This window comes from Mauremys mutica, chromosome 6 (assembly GCF_020497125.1).
Source record: "Mauremys mutica isolate MM-2020 ecotype Southern chromosome 6, ASM2049712v1, whole genome shotgun sequence".
Lineage (NCBI taxonomy): Eukaryota > Metazoa > Chordata > Testudines > Geoemydidae > Mauremys > Mauremys mutica.
This window is the reverse complement of record NC_059077.1, coordinates 12,463,051-12,477,793: the sequence shown is the minus strand read 5'-3', so window position 1 is coordinate 12,477,793 and position 14,743 is coordinate 12,463,051. Positions and strand designations below refer to the sequence as shown.

At 46.7% G+C, this 14,743-nt stretch overlaps 1 protein-coding gene across 4 annotated transcripts in view; it reads left to right on the top strand.

The window, feature by feature from the left end:
• The window catches only part of LOXHD1 (lipoxygenase homology PLAT domains 1), a 281,541-nt gene extending 267,020 nt beyond the window's left edge, over positions 1-14,521 (top strand). For all 4 annotated transcript variants that reach the window (XM_045021840.1, XM_045021841.1, XM_045021842.1 and 1 more), the window contains 4 exons: positions 873-1,043; positions 4,386-4,524; positions 7,186-7,347; positions 13,845-14,521. In XM_045021840.1, the coding sequence (XP_044877775.1) occupies positions 873-1,043; positions 4,386-4,524; positions 7,186-7,347; positions 13,845-14,325 (953 nt within the window). In that variant the 3' untranslated portion in view covers positions 14,326-14,521. The remainder of the gene's footprint in view (positions 1-872; positions 1,044-4,385; positions 4,525-7,185; positions 7,348-13,844) is intronic.
• Positions 14,522-14,743: the final 222 nt, after the last annotated feature.

The following is a 14,743-nucleotide window of genomic DNA, read 5'->3' as shown; positions in this document are numbered from 1 at the left end:
AGAATCATTGTCATGTATCAGCGTGCTGCCTCGTTCTCAACCCCAGACACAATGGGCCAGATTTTCAAAAGACAGAGTCTCCAGCTCTTCACCCTGGGTTTTTTAATTAAAAATGTAGGGGATAATTAAAAGGATTAATCCAGATTAAGTGTATACATCTGTATGTCTTCTGTAGAGAGAAATCTCTTATGTGTCTGCATGCATGTCACGGTGTGTGTGCACACACACATATGGTGGTCCCCATGTAAAAAGTCCAATTTACTAACAGTTACAATGCCCTATACTTAGAATAGGAAATAATTAGTATTGCAGAGATTGCAGTGAGGTAAATCTTGACTCTCTAATGGCATCTATGATGTATCCACTGTGAACTCTCCTCTCAACACAGAGCTATCCCCAGCAGCCCTTCACAAGGATAGCCGCAATAATAGCAAAGTGGGGTACAGAAAGAGTGGAAGAACTTACGGTCTAGTTCACCTAGTCTGACTCTTCCCCAACATGTGGGGAGCCTTCTTGGGGTCCAGAGGAGGGGGGGCTGCTGCTGCCCTACAACTGGCTGCTCTGCCTCCTTACTCATGATATTTCTTTTAATGTAGGACCAGATTCTGATCCCCTTATTCCTTTTTAGAAACCAGTGAATCTAGTCAAGAGGGAAGGTGCCACCCAGACAGAGTAAGAGGATCAGAACATGGTCCTTATAGGATAAGCTCCCCAGGGTAGCGACCTTGTCTCCTCTGCCTCTGTACAGCACCAGCCCTGCTTACGGCCCTTTCTAAACAAAGAACATACCTTTTCAGTGCCCGCAGGTTCCTTCTGGCAATGGGTATGTCACCTACCCAAGCATTATATATTTGTTCTTTTTCACCAAAAAGGAGTTGCACCTGGCTGGCACTTGGAATACATCGAAGTGAAAGACGCTACCCTGGATAAGACGTTCCGCTTCCAGTGTGATCGCTGGCTGGCTAAAGGTGAAGATGATGGTCAGCTCATAAGAGAACTGGCTTGTGCCAATAACGACATCCTGGAACTGAAGGAGCGCACATGTAAGTTGGAGACTTTCTCTGAGAGTCATCGGGTGGCTGGAGCTATTGAAACCACTCAGCTGAGAGTCACCGGACTGGCACTTGGTACTTCTCAGGCTTAGTTTACCTCAGTGCCTGTCTATACACAGCACTGTGGTTTTATGAGAGAAGATTTATGAGGAGGAAACACACTGAGTCTCAGTCTAGGCTGAAAGTAAAGATGGCACCATATGCATCTGTTGGTGCTGGCAATATGCAGAGATGATACACGGTTATGTCCTCATTAGAAATAATGGTCTTGAATCTTTGAGGTGGAAAATAAATTCAGTTTCCAAAGGCATACAGGTAACATTACCCCAGCTGCCTTGGGGCTGCAAGCTCGACTGCAGGGTTTAAAACCCCATAGCCCTGATTCTGCTCTGAGTTATTCCTGATTTGACACCAGGGTAACTCCACTGAGGTCAGTGGTGAGGGAGAAAGCATTATTATTTAATAGCTTCAACAAAAGTGCCAGGCATGTCACAGGTCCCTGTCCTGAGGAGTTTGGAGAATTTATATCATGTCACCCAAGGTATGTCTGCACTTGGAGCTTGGGATGTGATTTCCGACTCGATGAGACATACCCGTGCTAGCTTTCATTGAGCTAGCATGCTAAGAACAGAGTGCAGCTGTGGTGATGTGACGTCCCTGCTCTTAGGCAAAGTAAGCAGTCATGGGATAAGAGGGGAGGTCCTCTCATGGATCGGTAACTGGTTAAGAGACAGGAAACAACGGATAGGAATAAATGGTCATTTTCAGAATGGAAAGGTCAATAGTGGAGTCCTCCAAGGATCTGTACTGGAATCTCTGCTGGTCAACATATTCAGAGATGAAATGGAAATGGGGGTAAACAGTGAGGTGGCAAAGTTTGCAGATGATACAAAGTTACTAAGATAATTAAGTCCAAAGCTGACTGCAAAGATTTACAGAGGGATGTCACAAAACGGGTGATTGGGCAACAAAATGGCAGATGAAATTCAATGTTGATAAATGCAAAGTAATGCACATTGGAAAACATCATCCCAACTATACATATAAAATAATGGAGTCTAAATTAGCTGTTACCACTCAAGAAAGAGATCTTGGAGTCACTATAGATAATTCTCTGAAAACATCTGCTCATTATGCAGCGACAGTCAAAAAAAAGGGAACAGAATGTTAGAAACCATTAGGATAGTAAGACAGAAGATATATAATGCCTCTATATAACTCCATGGTACACCCACATCTTGAATACTGTGTGCAGTTCTGGTTGCCCCAGCTCAAAAAAAGATATGGGAATTGGAAAAAACTGCAGAGAAGGGCAACAAAAATGAGTAGAGTTATGCAACAGCTTCCACATGAGGAGAAATTAAAAAGACAGAGTTTTCGGCTTAGAAAAGAGATGACTAAGAGGGAATGTGAAAAAGGTCCGTAAAGTCATTAATGGTGTGGAGAAAGTGAATAGGGAAGTGTTATTTACCCCTTCACATAACACAAGAAGTAGGGATCACCCAATGAAATTAATAGGCAGAAGTTTTAAAACAAACATAAGGAAGTTCTTCACACAACGCAGTCAACCTGTGGAACTCATTGCCAGGGGATGTTGTGAAGGCCAAAAGTATAACAGGGTTCAAAAATTAATTAAATAAGTTCATGGAGGATAAGTTAATCAATGGCTATTAACCAAGATGGTCAAGGATGCAACCTCATGATCCAGGTGTCCCTAAACCTCTCACTGCTAGAAACTGGGACTGGGCAACAGGGGATGGATCACTTGATAGTTGCCCTGTTCTGCTCATTCCCTGTGAAGCACCTGACATTGGCCAGCGTTGGAAGGCAGGAGACTGGACTAGATGGACCATTGGTCTGACCCAGTATGGCCGTTCTTATGTTTTTAAACCAGAATGAAAATTATTTTGATAAAGGATGTTGACTACTTTTGTTTTACTTTTTAATTTAATTTCTTCAGATGTTTAAAATACATCTGGAGGGGCCCCTCCAGTGCTCTGGGTGCCTGTCTCATAAATTAAAATTTACAATATAAGCATAGTCAACGGATTGTCCAAAAATACACCCTCCTCAATCCATCCCCTCCTCAGCAGACTAAACAAAGTACAGGGGTGGGGGAAAGATGAGCTTTGCAGCATGCTCAGGAAGTTAACAAATCCAAGCTCTGACAGACCAGTGAGGAAGCAAGTTCCAAAATCATGGAACCCTCATGTCAGCAGTTCCTTCTTATTTGTATTGAAAGCCCCTCTGATGATCTCATCCGTGGCTGCTGAAGACAGATTGAGAGGTGATCTCTCACGATACCAGGTCCAAAACCAGTTAGGGCTTGATAGTTCAAGACCAACACCTTGAATTCTACCTGGAAGCTTACTGAAAGCCAGTGCAGATTATAGAACACTGATTTAAAGTGCTCCCAGTGTGTAACTCCGCTTAATAAGCAGGCTATGGCATTATGCACTAGCTGCTGCACTAGCTGCTGCTTCCTGGTCGTCCCAAGGTATAACCCCATGTGGAGCACCTTACAGCAGTTTAATTATGAGGTGGTCAAGGAATGGACAATTGTGAGAGGAGTCCCACAGGAGAGAGAAGGTTGTAAATCGTTTTGCCAGGCAGAGATGGAAGAGAGCACTCTTCGTTACAGCCACTGCCTGGGCATTTAGGAGCTGCCCACGGCCTAATACCTCGCCCCCATATACACACATATGAAGTGCACACTTGTTTTACAAATGGTGGTTGCGCTCCCTCAATGAGGGGTGTCCATATGAATTCCACCAGCTCCTCAGCTGCTTCCACAACCCACCAACACGATCTCAGTCTTGATGGAATTGCATCCAGTTAGCTGTCATCCAAGCCGCACGTTCATCTGGGCTCAAGATTATTCGTCCCACTGCTCCAGCCAGGTGAGACATGATGGAGACACAGATGTCATCAGCATACTGAATGCACCGCAGCCCCTGTATCCTCACTAACCATCCTAGTGGCCTCATAGCCACATTGAGCAAGACAGGGAACAATATCAACCGCTGCAGCACTCCTGCCATCAGGGCAGAGGGACAGCTGCTCACAACTTCCCCTTGAGTTCTCTGAAAGAAGAGAGCCACTCAAGAGTAGCCCCAGACACTCCTGCTCGTTGATCATCCTAAGCCTATTCTGTTTTCTGTTTATTCCTTCCCTGGGGTGAATTGTTGGCCCCACAGGAGCCAATGGAAAAGCTCCCATTATCTGAAGGCCACAGTGACAGTCCAATAGACAAGTCTCTGTCTGGCCATTGTCATTGATTGCATCTGCTCTGCTCTGGCTATTTAATTTTGTGCTTTAATTTTGCCTTGGAAGCCTATGAAATCGTCACAGTGACGAGTGACACAGAGGATGCAGAAACCAAGGAAAACATCTGGATCATCTTAGAAGGAAAGAAGGGCCGCTCAAAAGAATTCCTTCTGGAAAACTCCTCCAAAAAAAGGAAATTCACAAGGTAGGTGAGATAAGCCTTGATGGGTGAGCAGGAAGGGAATGTCACCAGCTGTGTCTGTCTTACAAAGGCAGCTCCATGGAGTGGCATTAGGAGTGTCAGACCATTTCTTACTTTCCTTTCCGAAAGATACAATAGGTAGTAAAGTGGAAGAAAGAAGTAATGTTTGCCTCTGGAGGCCAAGTTTAAGAATGAGCAGAAATGTCCATCTGGGGATTGGACACGTACATGTATGTGTGCACATATCCTTCAAAACTTAAACAAGGGTCATGATACTTCAGGGGTTTGCCAGATGAGCCTAAGAGGAACCCCAACAGGCTCAGCTGGGAGGAGCTGTGGAAGAACTCATCTGAGGGGGAGGTGTTTTTAACATCTGCGACAGAAGGTTGCTGGGGTAGAAGAGAGAGACAACAGGCTAAATGTGGTCAATGCTGTTTAGATCTGACCTAACATTCCAAATCTTTGGTTTAGGAATGAGAGATCTCTGGTATATGTCCTGGGTGCAAGAAAAAGGAGAGAGAGAAATGATGAAAGAAAACTTTATATTGCAGATATGAATGGGCACTATTATGTGTAGTGTATAGACTGGCTGGCGGCACCTTTATGTAGCTAAAACGAATGAGAGTTCCTCTTCCACATTTGAAATCTACGCCTAAGCACACTAAGAACTGGTCAAACCCCTCTAGTTATTAGTATCTATGAGATAGGTTTTGTGTTGTTTTTGTTTATGGACACTGTACACAGGATGCTGCCCGTAGACCACAAAGAATATTAGAGTAGCCTGTTTGTTGTGGAGGAAGGGAGTGTTTTTCTGTCAGGAACTCAAGAGAGGTCCTTCCAAGGCAGGCAAACTTGTAAGTAAATTGGACTCTAATATTAATGGCATCAGTGTGTGTGTAGCTATTTTAAACATCAGTGACCCAACAGCAAACAGCCATGATACAAGGAAACCTCCATCTGTTAACCAGTGCTGGCTCCTGTTATGAAGTGGTTTGGCACAGTTTGAGGACGGATAGGACTGCAATAAAAAGAAACAACTCTCATATTTCACAGAATAAGCAGATTGTCTGTGGTGGTCAGGAAGGAACCTCCTCTATTTACTCAATTGGCCAGGGGTATAATGGGGCTAGGATTCCTTCCTCTGAAGTATTAAGCATTGTCTACTGCTGGAGACAGACAACTGGATGAACTACTAGTTAAGGCTACGTTTTAGTCAGAGGTATATAGTACGAGTCATGGCCAGATCATGGTCAGTAAACAAAAAATCATGGCCCGTGACCTGTCCATGACTTGTACTATATACCCGACTAAATCTTGGGTGCTTGGGGAGAGGAGGAGGAGAGCTGCTTGGATGCCCCCCAGGCCAGCCACACCCACCGCTGCAGAAGTCATGGAGGTCCTGGAAAGTCACAGAATCCGTGACTTCCGTAACCTCCCTGACAGACTCACAGCCTAACTAACAGTCTAATCCAGTGGTTCTCAACCTGTTTATCATAGTGGGATGCATATGTGGCCCACAATGTATTATATGGACCCCAGGTTGTGAACCACAGGCTTCCCCCCCGCCCCAAAAAACCCCACACAGTTGCTTATGCCCAGCACCCCCCTACCCAGAGACACCTCCACAAAGTGGGACCAGGAGTGGAGCCCTAGGCACAGAGCTGGACAGCCAGGACCCGGACCTGCCATGTTGGGCCAGGCAGTCAGACCGGGACCCTGCAGCGCGGGGCCAGACCCTGCCAGCTGATCCCCGCTGTGTGGGGCCGGGCAGCTGGCAGCCGGACCGGGACCCTGCTGTGTGGGGCCGGGCAGCTGGCAGCCAGGACCCAGGGCTCCAGGCCAGGAGTGGAGCCCCACCTAAAACCTGGGGGTGCTGCAGCACCCCCACAAACCCCTAGTTTCCAGTGCCCAACCCCTTCACTGCCCAGATCCCCCCCGCAACCCTGCCCAGAGACCCACTCTCCTGCCCCCTGCCCTCCTGTAACACTCACCAGCCCCCTGCTGGTAGGAACACTCCTGCAAGCTGCCTTATGCTCTCTCCCCCTCAGCCAGCCCCATCCTCTGCCAGACCAGAGTGGCAAATTTTGAATTTTTTTTAGCATGCAGCTAGGCCGCAGCTGGGCTAACTGGGCTGCGGGTTGAGAACTACTGGTCTAATCCAATAAGGCAGCTACTAAAGATACACAACAGAAGAGTTGGCCAAATGTTTGACAGAGATACATTGTTCTTAAAAGCCCATCTTGAGAACAGCTTAAAAGCAGGAGGGGTAGTTTGACTAGTGGTTTTAAAAGCAGCTATGCTCAGTAGATCTACAACAGATACAATATCTGTCAAGAAAAGAAATGAATGCCTTAGGGGAAAATTAGTCATTCTTTAGCTTTCTCTAGAACAAGGCAAATTGATTTTGGATGTGAAGTAGCTCAGACATACCCTGGAAGGTCCTAGTGGTAGTAATTTAAAGTGTCACCCTAATCAGGAAAAATACTGAATTTAAATACGGAAATTATACTTTGTGTTAAATAATTATGGGTTAAATCAAATGACTTTAAATGAAGGTTTGTTTTATATCTTTCATAGCCGCGCTCAAATTACTTAATGCCAACATGACACAAGTCATTGCTGGTCTCCAAGATGTTAATTGAAACTCTTCTATGTTTCCTGCAGGGGAGCAACAGACACATTTCTATTTTCTTCAAAGAATGTTGGTGATATTGCAGCCATCTGTGTTGGTCACTGTCCAAAAGATGGAAGGAAGTCAACCACAAAAGCTGATGCGTACTGGCATGTCCGGGAGATAATCATAACAGAGATGGAACTTTGCAATAAGTAAGTTGCTTCCATCAAAACAGATATACAGTATGCAATAAAGAACTCCAGGGGCTAAAGGCAGAATACTATTGTAACCGTATTTCTGAGGTTCTTCATAGTTAACCTTTCCTAGCCATGCATGTTGAGCCTTAAAAATTCTTAGCGCGTTTTAAAAACTAAGGGCAAGATATTTAAAACATTTAGGAGCTGCCACAGACAAGTCTAATTCGCATGCATGGTTTCCATGTTTATGGTGTGAAGTATTTGCATGTGCAGATGGATGCACAGTCATAAAAGAAATCAGCATGTATTTTGCAAAAAACCTCCCAACAACCCTGCACACCTAAACTCGTTGAAAATCTAGACCTGGTCATTTAGATTCTATGGGCCACTTTTCAAAGATTGGCCTCTAAACTGCTTCAACATGGGAGAAACCTCAGATTTGACTCCCTTTGCATTTTGGGATGGTTCCAGTATGACTCCTTGGATCCAAAAGCACCTCAGGAGTCAGCTACAAAACTATAACGGGGAGACACACCTCTTGAGCGCCTCCTGCTGCTGTGTGCAGTATTGGTAGACTTGCTTGGCAGGTCTTCTGTGGCTTGGCTCTCCAGCCAAGTCTAGATGAACACCTTCTGGGGTATATACCATCTGATAGATAAACAGTCTATCTGCCCTTAGTAGGTGCCTTCCGCCCTTTCTTTGGGCTCCCAACCCAGTCCTGCCCACTTTGTGGGTTTACACCACTTTACTTCTAGCCAGTAGCAGAACCCAGCCCAATACTCCAGGTTCCAACCCAACGACCCTATGAACAGCCACCACATATTGCTCAATTTCAATTAGCTGCCACTTCTTTCCTTGGCCTCTTCCTACCTGTCCCCTTTTAGCTTCACCCTTATCTCAGGATTAAGGTCTTATGCCCTCTCTTCCTGCCAACCCAGCTAAGCAAATGCAGCAGGTAACAGACTCTGGCTATCCTGTAAGCTCCTAAGGCCAGAGAGAAGCACCCCACCTTGCCTCTCTAGTCCCAGCCAGGAATTGACCTGCTTGGGACCTGCAGTGCCTTTTATCTGAGTCTGCTGGGCTCTGATTGGCCGCTTCCATGCAGCCTCGCTAGGCATGTCCAGGATCCACCCTCAGTGCTCCTTTCCTGGGGCAGGATGATGGGGCCTCCAGGAGGGAGCCACAAAGGCCCAGTATACCCTGTCACAAAAACCAAAAGATACTTTTATTCTCTGGTTTGGAGATGGCAGAAACCTTCCAAGACTTTCAAGAGACTTCAGATTATCTTGGTGATCTTGTGTGATTGGCTAACCTCTGGGGCGGCTCCAGACCCCAGCACGCCAAGCGCATGCTTGGGGCGGCATGCCGCAGGGGGGCGCTCTGCCGGTCGAGCCGCGGGACCAGAGGACCCTCTGCAGGCACGCCTGCGGGAGGTCCACTGGAGCCACGGGACCGGCGACCAGCAGAGCGCCTCCTGCGGCATGCCGCCCTGCTTGGGGCGGCGAAATGTCTAGAGCCGCCCCTGGCTAACCTCTCAGCACTTCAGCTCCCTGGCCCTGTCAGCCTGAGCTCTTCGTTTGGAAGTGGCACTGTTCATGCAGAATTAATGAGCTGCTAGCGTGGAGAATAGGCAGGAAAAGGAAAAGAATGATCATCCAAAGAGCAAATACCTACTAGCTGTCAATCTTGGGCCAAAATAGCTAAGCAAGCACATCCAAACTACTAATGGATTCCTTTTCTTCTCTGCGGTATTTCCACTACCGTTAAAGTATTTAACTTTAAGGGTTTCATTCCTGCTGAGACAGTTTAGTGTTTAAAAAGAAATCCTTGACGTGAGATTTTCATGTTAAGTGTCTCTTCCAGCAAATTAATCAACAGCTAAATCAAATCAGCCTGTAGAAGAGCCATGTTAATATTTGCAGAATGAAAACTCAGTCAGTCATAGTCTTGTCTCGCAATCAAGGGAAACCTGTGGCGCTTAATGCCCGACCCTGCAATCACAGCCACATGCCCAAAGCTATTGTGCATCTGAAGAGCCTCACTGAAACCAACGGTTGGTTTCAGAGTAGCAGCTGTGTTAGTCTGTATCCACAACCAGAACAGGAGTACTTGTGGCACCTTAGAGACTAACAAATCTATTTGAGCGTAAGCTTTTGTGAGCTACAGCTCACTTCATCAGATGCATGCAGTGGAAAATACAGTAGGAAGCTATATATATACACAGAGCACATGAAACAAGGGGTGTTACCATACACACTCTAACGAGAGTGATCAGTTAAGGTGAGCTAAAAAAACTTTTTTGTAGTGGTAATCAAAATGGCCCATTGGCAGCAGTTGACAAGAAGGTGTGAGGAACAATAGTGGGGGAAATAAACATGGGGAAATAGTTTCACTTTGCACTGCATGCATCCGATGAAGTGGGCTGTAGCCCACGAAGGCTTATGCTCAAATAAATATGGTAGTCTCTAAGGTGCCACAAGGACTCCTGTTCTTTTTACTGAAACCAATGTGGCCCCAAGGGGCAAGGGTCTTCTTAAAGCACAATTCAAGTCTTTTATTTAAACATGACATAGTACAGCAACAAGATTCTGCTGTAAGTTGCAGCCTGTCATAGCCCGTTCCCAGGGCCGGTGCAAGGATGTTTCGTGCCCTAGGCGAAACTTCCACCTTGCGCCCTCCCTGTGCCCCCCCCCCGCGGCATCTCCTCCCCTCCACCCTGAGGCACGGCAGTTCCCCACCCTCAGCCCTGAGCCACCCCCACCCCGCCCGAACTCACCCCTGCTCCGAGCACGAGCACCCCGAGCACGCCGTGGCTGCTTCACTTCTCCCGCCTCCCAGGCTTGTGGCGCCAATCAGCTTAGGCACCGCCAATCAGCTTAGGTACCGCAAGCCTGGGAGGCGGGAGAAGTGAAGCAGCCACGGCATGCTCGGGGAGGAGGCGGAGCAGGGGTGAGCTGGGGCGGGGAGTTCCCCTGCGTGCCGCCCCCCTCCCCACTCCTTACTTGCTGCAGGCGGCCCTCCCTGCACTCCCTTGCCCCAGCTCCCTCTGCCTAAATGCCAGCGGTGACTGGGACGGCTGAAGATCCGGCCACCGCGGTCGCTGCTGAAGAAAATGGCGCCTGGCAGTCGCCTAAATGGTTGCACCGGCCCTACCCGTTCTGCCCAGCACTAGCCAGAACCCTGCCTTCTTGCATGTTCTCCGTAACCACAGCCCTACCTAGCAGCAGCTGCCCCACATTGTGGGATCAAGCATTCAGTATTGCCCATCCCAAAGGTTCAAAAATGATGAGAGGAGGCCCCCTCTATCCCCTCCCCCAAAACCAGGCAAATTAAAAAGATTGCCTTAACAGTCATGATTTTATTTTAAATAATATATTTCAGTTCTTTCTCTTTGCCTTTTGGTTTTAGAGCCATTCGCATACAATTGGGTCATGTTTTCAAGCTTTTCTCTGCAATTTTGAGGGGTAGAAATTTACAAGAAAGCAAGCTGAGAGTCTCATCTAATGAGACAATTCCCCAAGCCAAGGTTTTAAGGAAAACTCAGAATATCACAAAATCCACAATAAAAATCCCAAGAGCTGGCAACACGGCAGCTGTGAGAGAGGTAAAAAAGCTCTCTCTGGGAAGTACGTTCCCACCCCTGCACAAGGGCTTCAGGATTTATTCTCATCAGACCCTCCCAGGGACAAAACTTCTTTCCAAACATTGGCAGGTATTTCTGTCATTTCAGATGCATTCAGTGTGTTGTAAGACCTTAAGAAATATAGTAACACTATGGTACTGAAGAAGCCCTTTCTTCAGGTCTTAATTTTACCCATGAATAACGCAATCCAGCTGAATTCCTTCAGCGAGTGCCTGCTGGGAGGAAACTCAGGTGGAAATGACTTGCATCACTGCAAATAAAATACCTCATTAAAAGCCCAATGTCCAAACCTCTGGCTGATTACCAGACACACAGTCATTTATGAGTATGTTATGTGCTTCCTGTACATCGCCAGGGGCATCCCAGTGGAGTGAAGCGTTTTCAGCATCTGGTGCATATTTCAGTGCTTGCTGCTTCCTTTGTCTGTTCAGGATGAGCTGAGAGTTATAAATGAGGAGAGAGGGGACACACACACTTCCTCCCCCAGCCTTTAACATTCCCTCTTTTCCTGTTCTCCCTCACCTCTGGCCCCTTCCTTGTCATCCCATTGATGGTGGTAGTTGTTGAACTTCACCTTGATGGGTGAGAGCGGAGATGATGCACCTAACTTTGAAAACTTGTCCCTAAGTTGTTTGATTGTTTTAAATAAAAAAGCAGCAGCCTGCCTGCCCTGCTGGGCTCTCCGATAGTAGCCATTTATGATATTGTTTTTCTGTGAGTGTACATGACACTTGACAGGCAAATAAGACGACAAGGGCACCACATTCAATTCTGGACTAAGTTGAGTGACTTCAGTTACCTGGGGACGTGTTGGAGTCTCCATCACTCATAGTCTTTAAATCAAGACTGGATGCCCTTTTAAAAGTAATGCTCTATCTCAGGGGTAGGCAACCTAGGGCACACATGTCAAAGGTGGCGCACAAGCTGATTTTCAGCGGCACTCACACTGCCTGGGTCCTGGCCACCAGTCCGGGGGGGCTCTGCATTTTAATTTAATTTAATTTTAAATGAAGCTTCTTAAACATTTTAAAAACCTTATTTACTTTACATACAACAATAGTTTAGTTATATATTATAGACTTATAGAAAGAGACCTTCTAAAAACATTAAAATGTATGACTGGCACGTGAAACCTTAAATTAGAGTGAATAAATGAAGACGCGGCACACCACTTCTGAAAGGCTGCCGACCCCTGCTCTAGCTCAAATAAAAGTTATGGGCTTGATGTAGGATTTACTGTGTGAGGATCTCTAGCCTCTGTAATGCAGGAAGCCAGGCATGATGATCATAATGGTCCCTTCTGGCCTTAAACTCTATGAAAGTGGGACTTGAAAGTGACTTCAACAGCCCATGCACCTACTGACACTGGAGCAGAATTTGGCTCAAGGATCCTGCCTGAAAGATATTTTTAAGCTGGTTTAGGCATAGGGAGCAGCATGGTCTATTGTTTTTGATCTTCAGCCCTAATGCCTAACTAAACGTGCTAGCGCAGCACTCCCGTCATTACACAACTCCCTCAATAATCCTCCCCTCGGGTTTGCAGCGGTGCCTGGCCTAGCAGAGGGCAGCACTGAACCTGCAACATGGCGGCCTCTCAACAGGTTTTCAACCTGGAAATCCAAGGAGAGGCTGTTCAGCTAGGAAGCCCCTTCACCTTGCTATGTTGCATGTACGAGATGGCAAATCTCACGTGCAACTCTGGAAGATTGAAGTCATTTAAACCATCTGCTTGAAAGCATGGGATTTGAACAGCCGTGTTCTACCAATGTTTAGGGATGCTGGTCACCCCGAGTTGCAATAGAGCTACAACAGCCTTCAGAATAAGTCCATGATATCCAAAAAACATGGGTGGTGGGCGAAGCTTCCTCTTGGGGAGGCTAGCACCCTGCCCACCTCTTTCAGCTGAGGGACCCGCCTCTTCTGTCCGAAGCCCTGCCCCCACTCACGGCTGTCAGCCACCCCGCATGGCCCTGGCGGGGACTGCGGCGGAGCTCTCAGCCCTGGTTGGAGCACCGAGCCCGGAGCCCCTCCCCTGTTCTGCCCCTTCCGCCCATGGCTCCACCCCATTCCACCCTGTCTTGCTCCCCCCATTCACTCCCCTGCCCCGAGACCAGGAAAGCTCTGTGCACCCGCCTCAGCCGCGTAGTCGCAGTGAGGAGCGAGAGCTCCTCCAGCCCTGGGGCCAGGGTGAGAGGAGACTTTTCAGGGAGGTCTCAAATCCACCACTGCCCCTTCTCCGTGGTGGGATGAGGGTTGGAGGGAAGGCTTAGCCTTCACTGGCCTCCATTATGCTCCACGTACGCCAAAAAAATCCAGTAAAAGCACAAGTAAAATGAGCTGCCTCTACTGTAATTAGAGAGTGAGGCCAGAGCTGTTTGAGGGCAAGAGGGCAGTGGAAATTATTATGGTTTGGGGGAAATCCGCTGCCGCAGGACTTTTGAACTTCAGAAGAACTGTAAGTGTTCATACACATACTGTGTAACTCAAGCCAGCTGTTTCATCTCGGCGTATTCAAAGGCGAGCTTATTACCTTGGGTAATGCTGAAATGTAGAAGAACTGGAAGGTTGAAGGGCTGAGTTGACTTTCTCTGACTTGAATTTGTGTTTCCAGGGAGGCTTCATATTTCAAACTTGCAAAATAATTGTCTATGTTCTTTAAAGAGCTTCCTGTAGCACACCAAGCAATGCTGTTTCCTAAAATCCCAGAATCTTCAGTTCAAGTCCCAAGCAAGGATATGTCCCTCTCATTCTAAATACAAGGTTGAAACATTAGTAGTAGGTGAATTGCTAAATCACCTGTCCCTATGAGCATTCATAATGCAAAGCAAATGGCCATATTATTAACACATTGTTAACTTTCCTTTGGCAGATATTTTTTCAAGTGCAATGCAAAAATTCCACTGAGGAACAAGAGGGGTGACTACAAAGTCTTTGAGTGTGCCAAGGTCACAGAGAGTTTTGCCAGCAAAGCCCGGAGCTTGGTGCCAGTCAAATATGAGGTCATTGTGGTTACTGGGTCTGAAAAAGGAGCTGGGACTGACGCCAATGTCTTTATTACCATCTTTGGAATAAATGGAGATTCGGGAAAGCGTGCTCTCAAGCAGAAGTTCCGGAATCTCTTTGAACGGGGCAAAACCAACAGGTTTTGCCTGGAAACCCTGGAGTTGGGGGAGTTGAAAAAAGTCCGGATTGAACATGACAACAGCGGCATAGCAACCGGCTGGTTAGTGGAGAGGGTGGAGATCACCAATTCAGCTACTGGAGTGACCACTATTTTCCCTTGTGGGAAGTGGCTGGACCAGAACAGAGGAGATGGTTTGACCTGGAGGGAATTATTTCCAAGATATTAACAGGGATGCATCTGCTGCCTTTAAAAGGAGCTGCAATGAGGATATTTATATTCACTGCAGAGGGGTTTTTCTTACTCACGTCTTATACCATTTTGTATCCCGTTTTACTTTTTACAATACTGTATTTTATATTGAAAGGCTTTTAGTAGGAATATATACTCCCTGGATTAACATTTTATAAAAAGAATCACACTTTTTAAATAAAAATGTGTGAATGGCACCATTTTTCTGGTCCACTGATTATCCATATCAAATCCCCTTAGTTTGCGGCTCAAAGGGTGCGGTTTTATTTGCCCAGCTACCAAGGTTGGAAACTCCGACAGAGAACTGATGATCAGGCTGGCTTCTCTTTTAAAGTAAAAGAGGCTCAAATAACAATGAAGCTGACATAATCATGGGGGTTGGGTGTAGCAGTCCC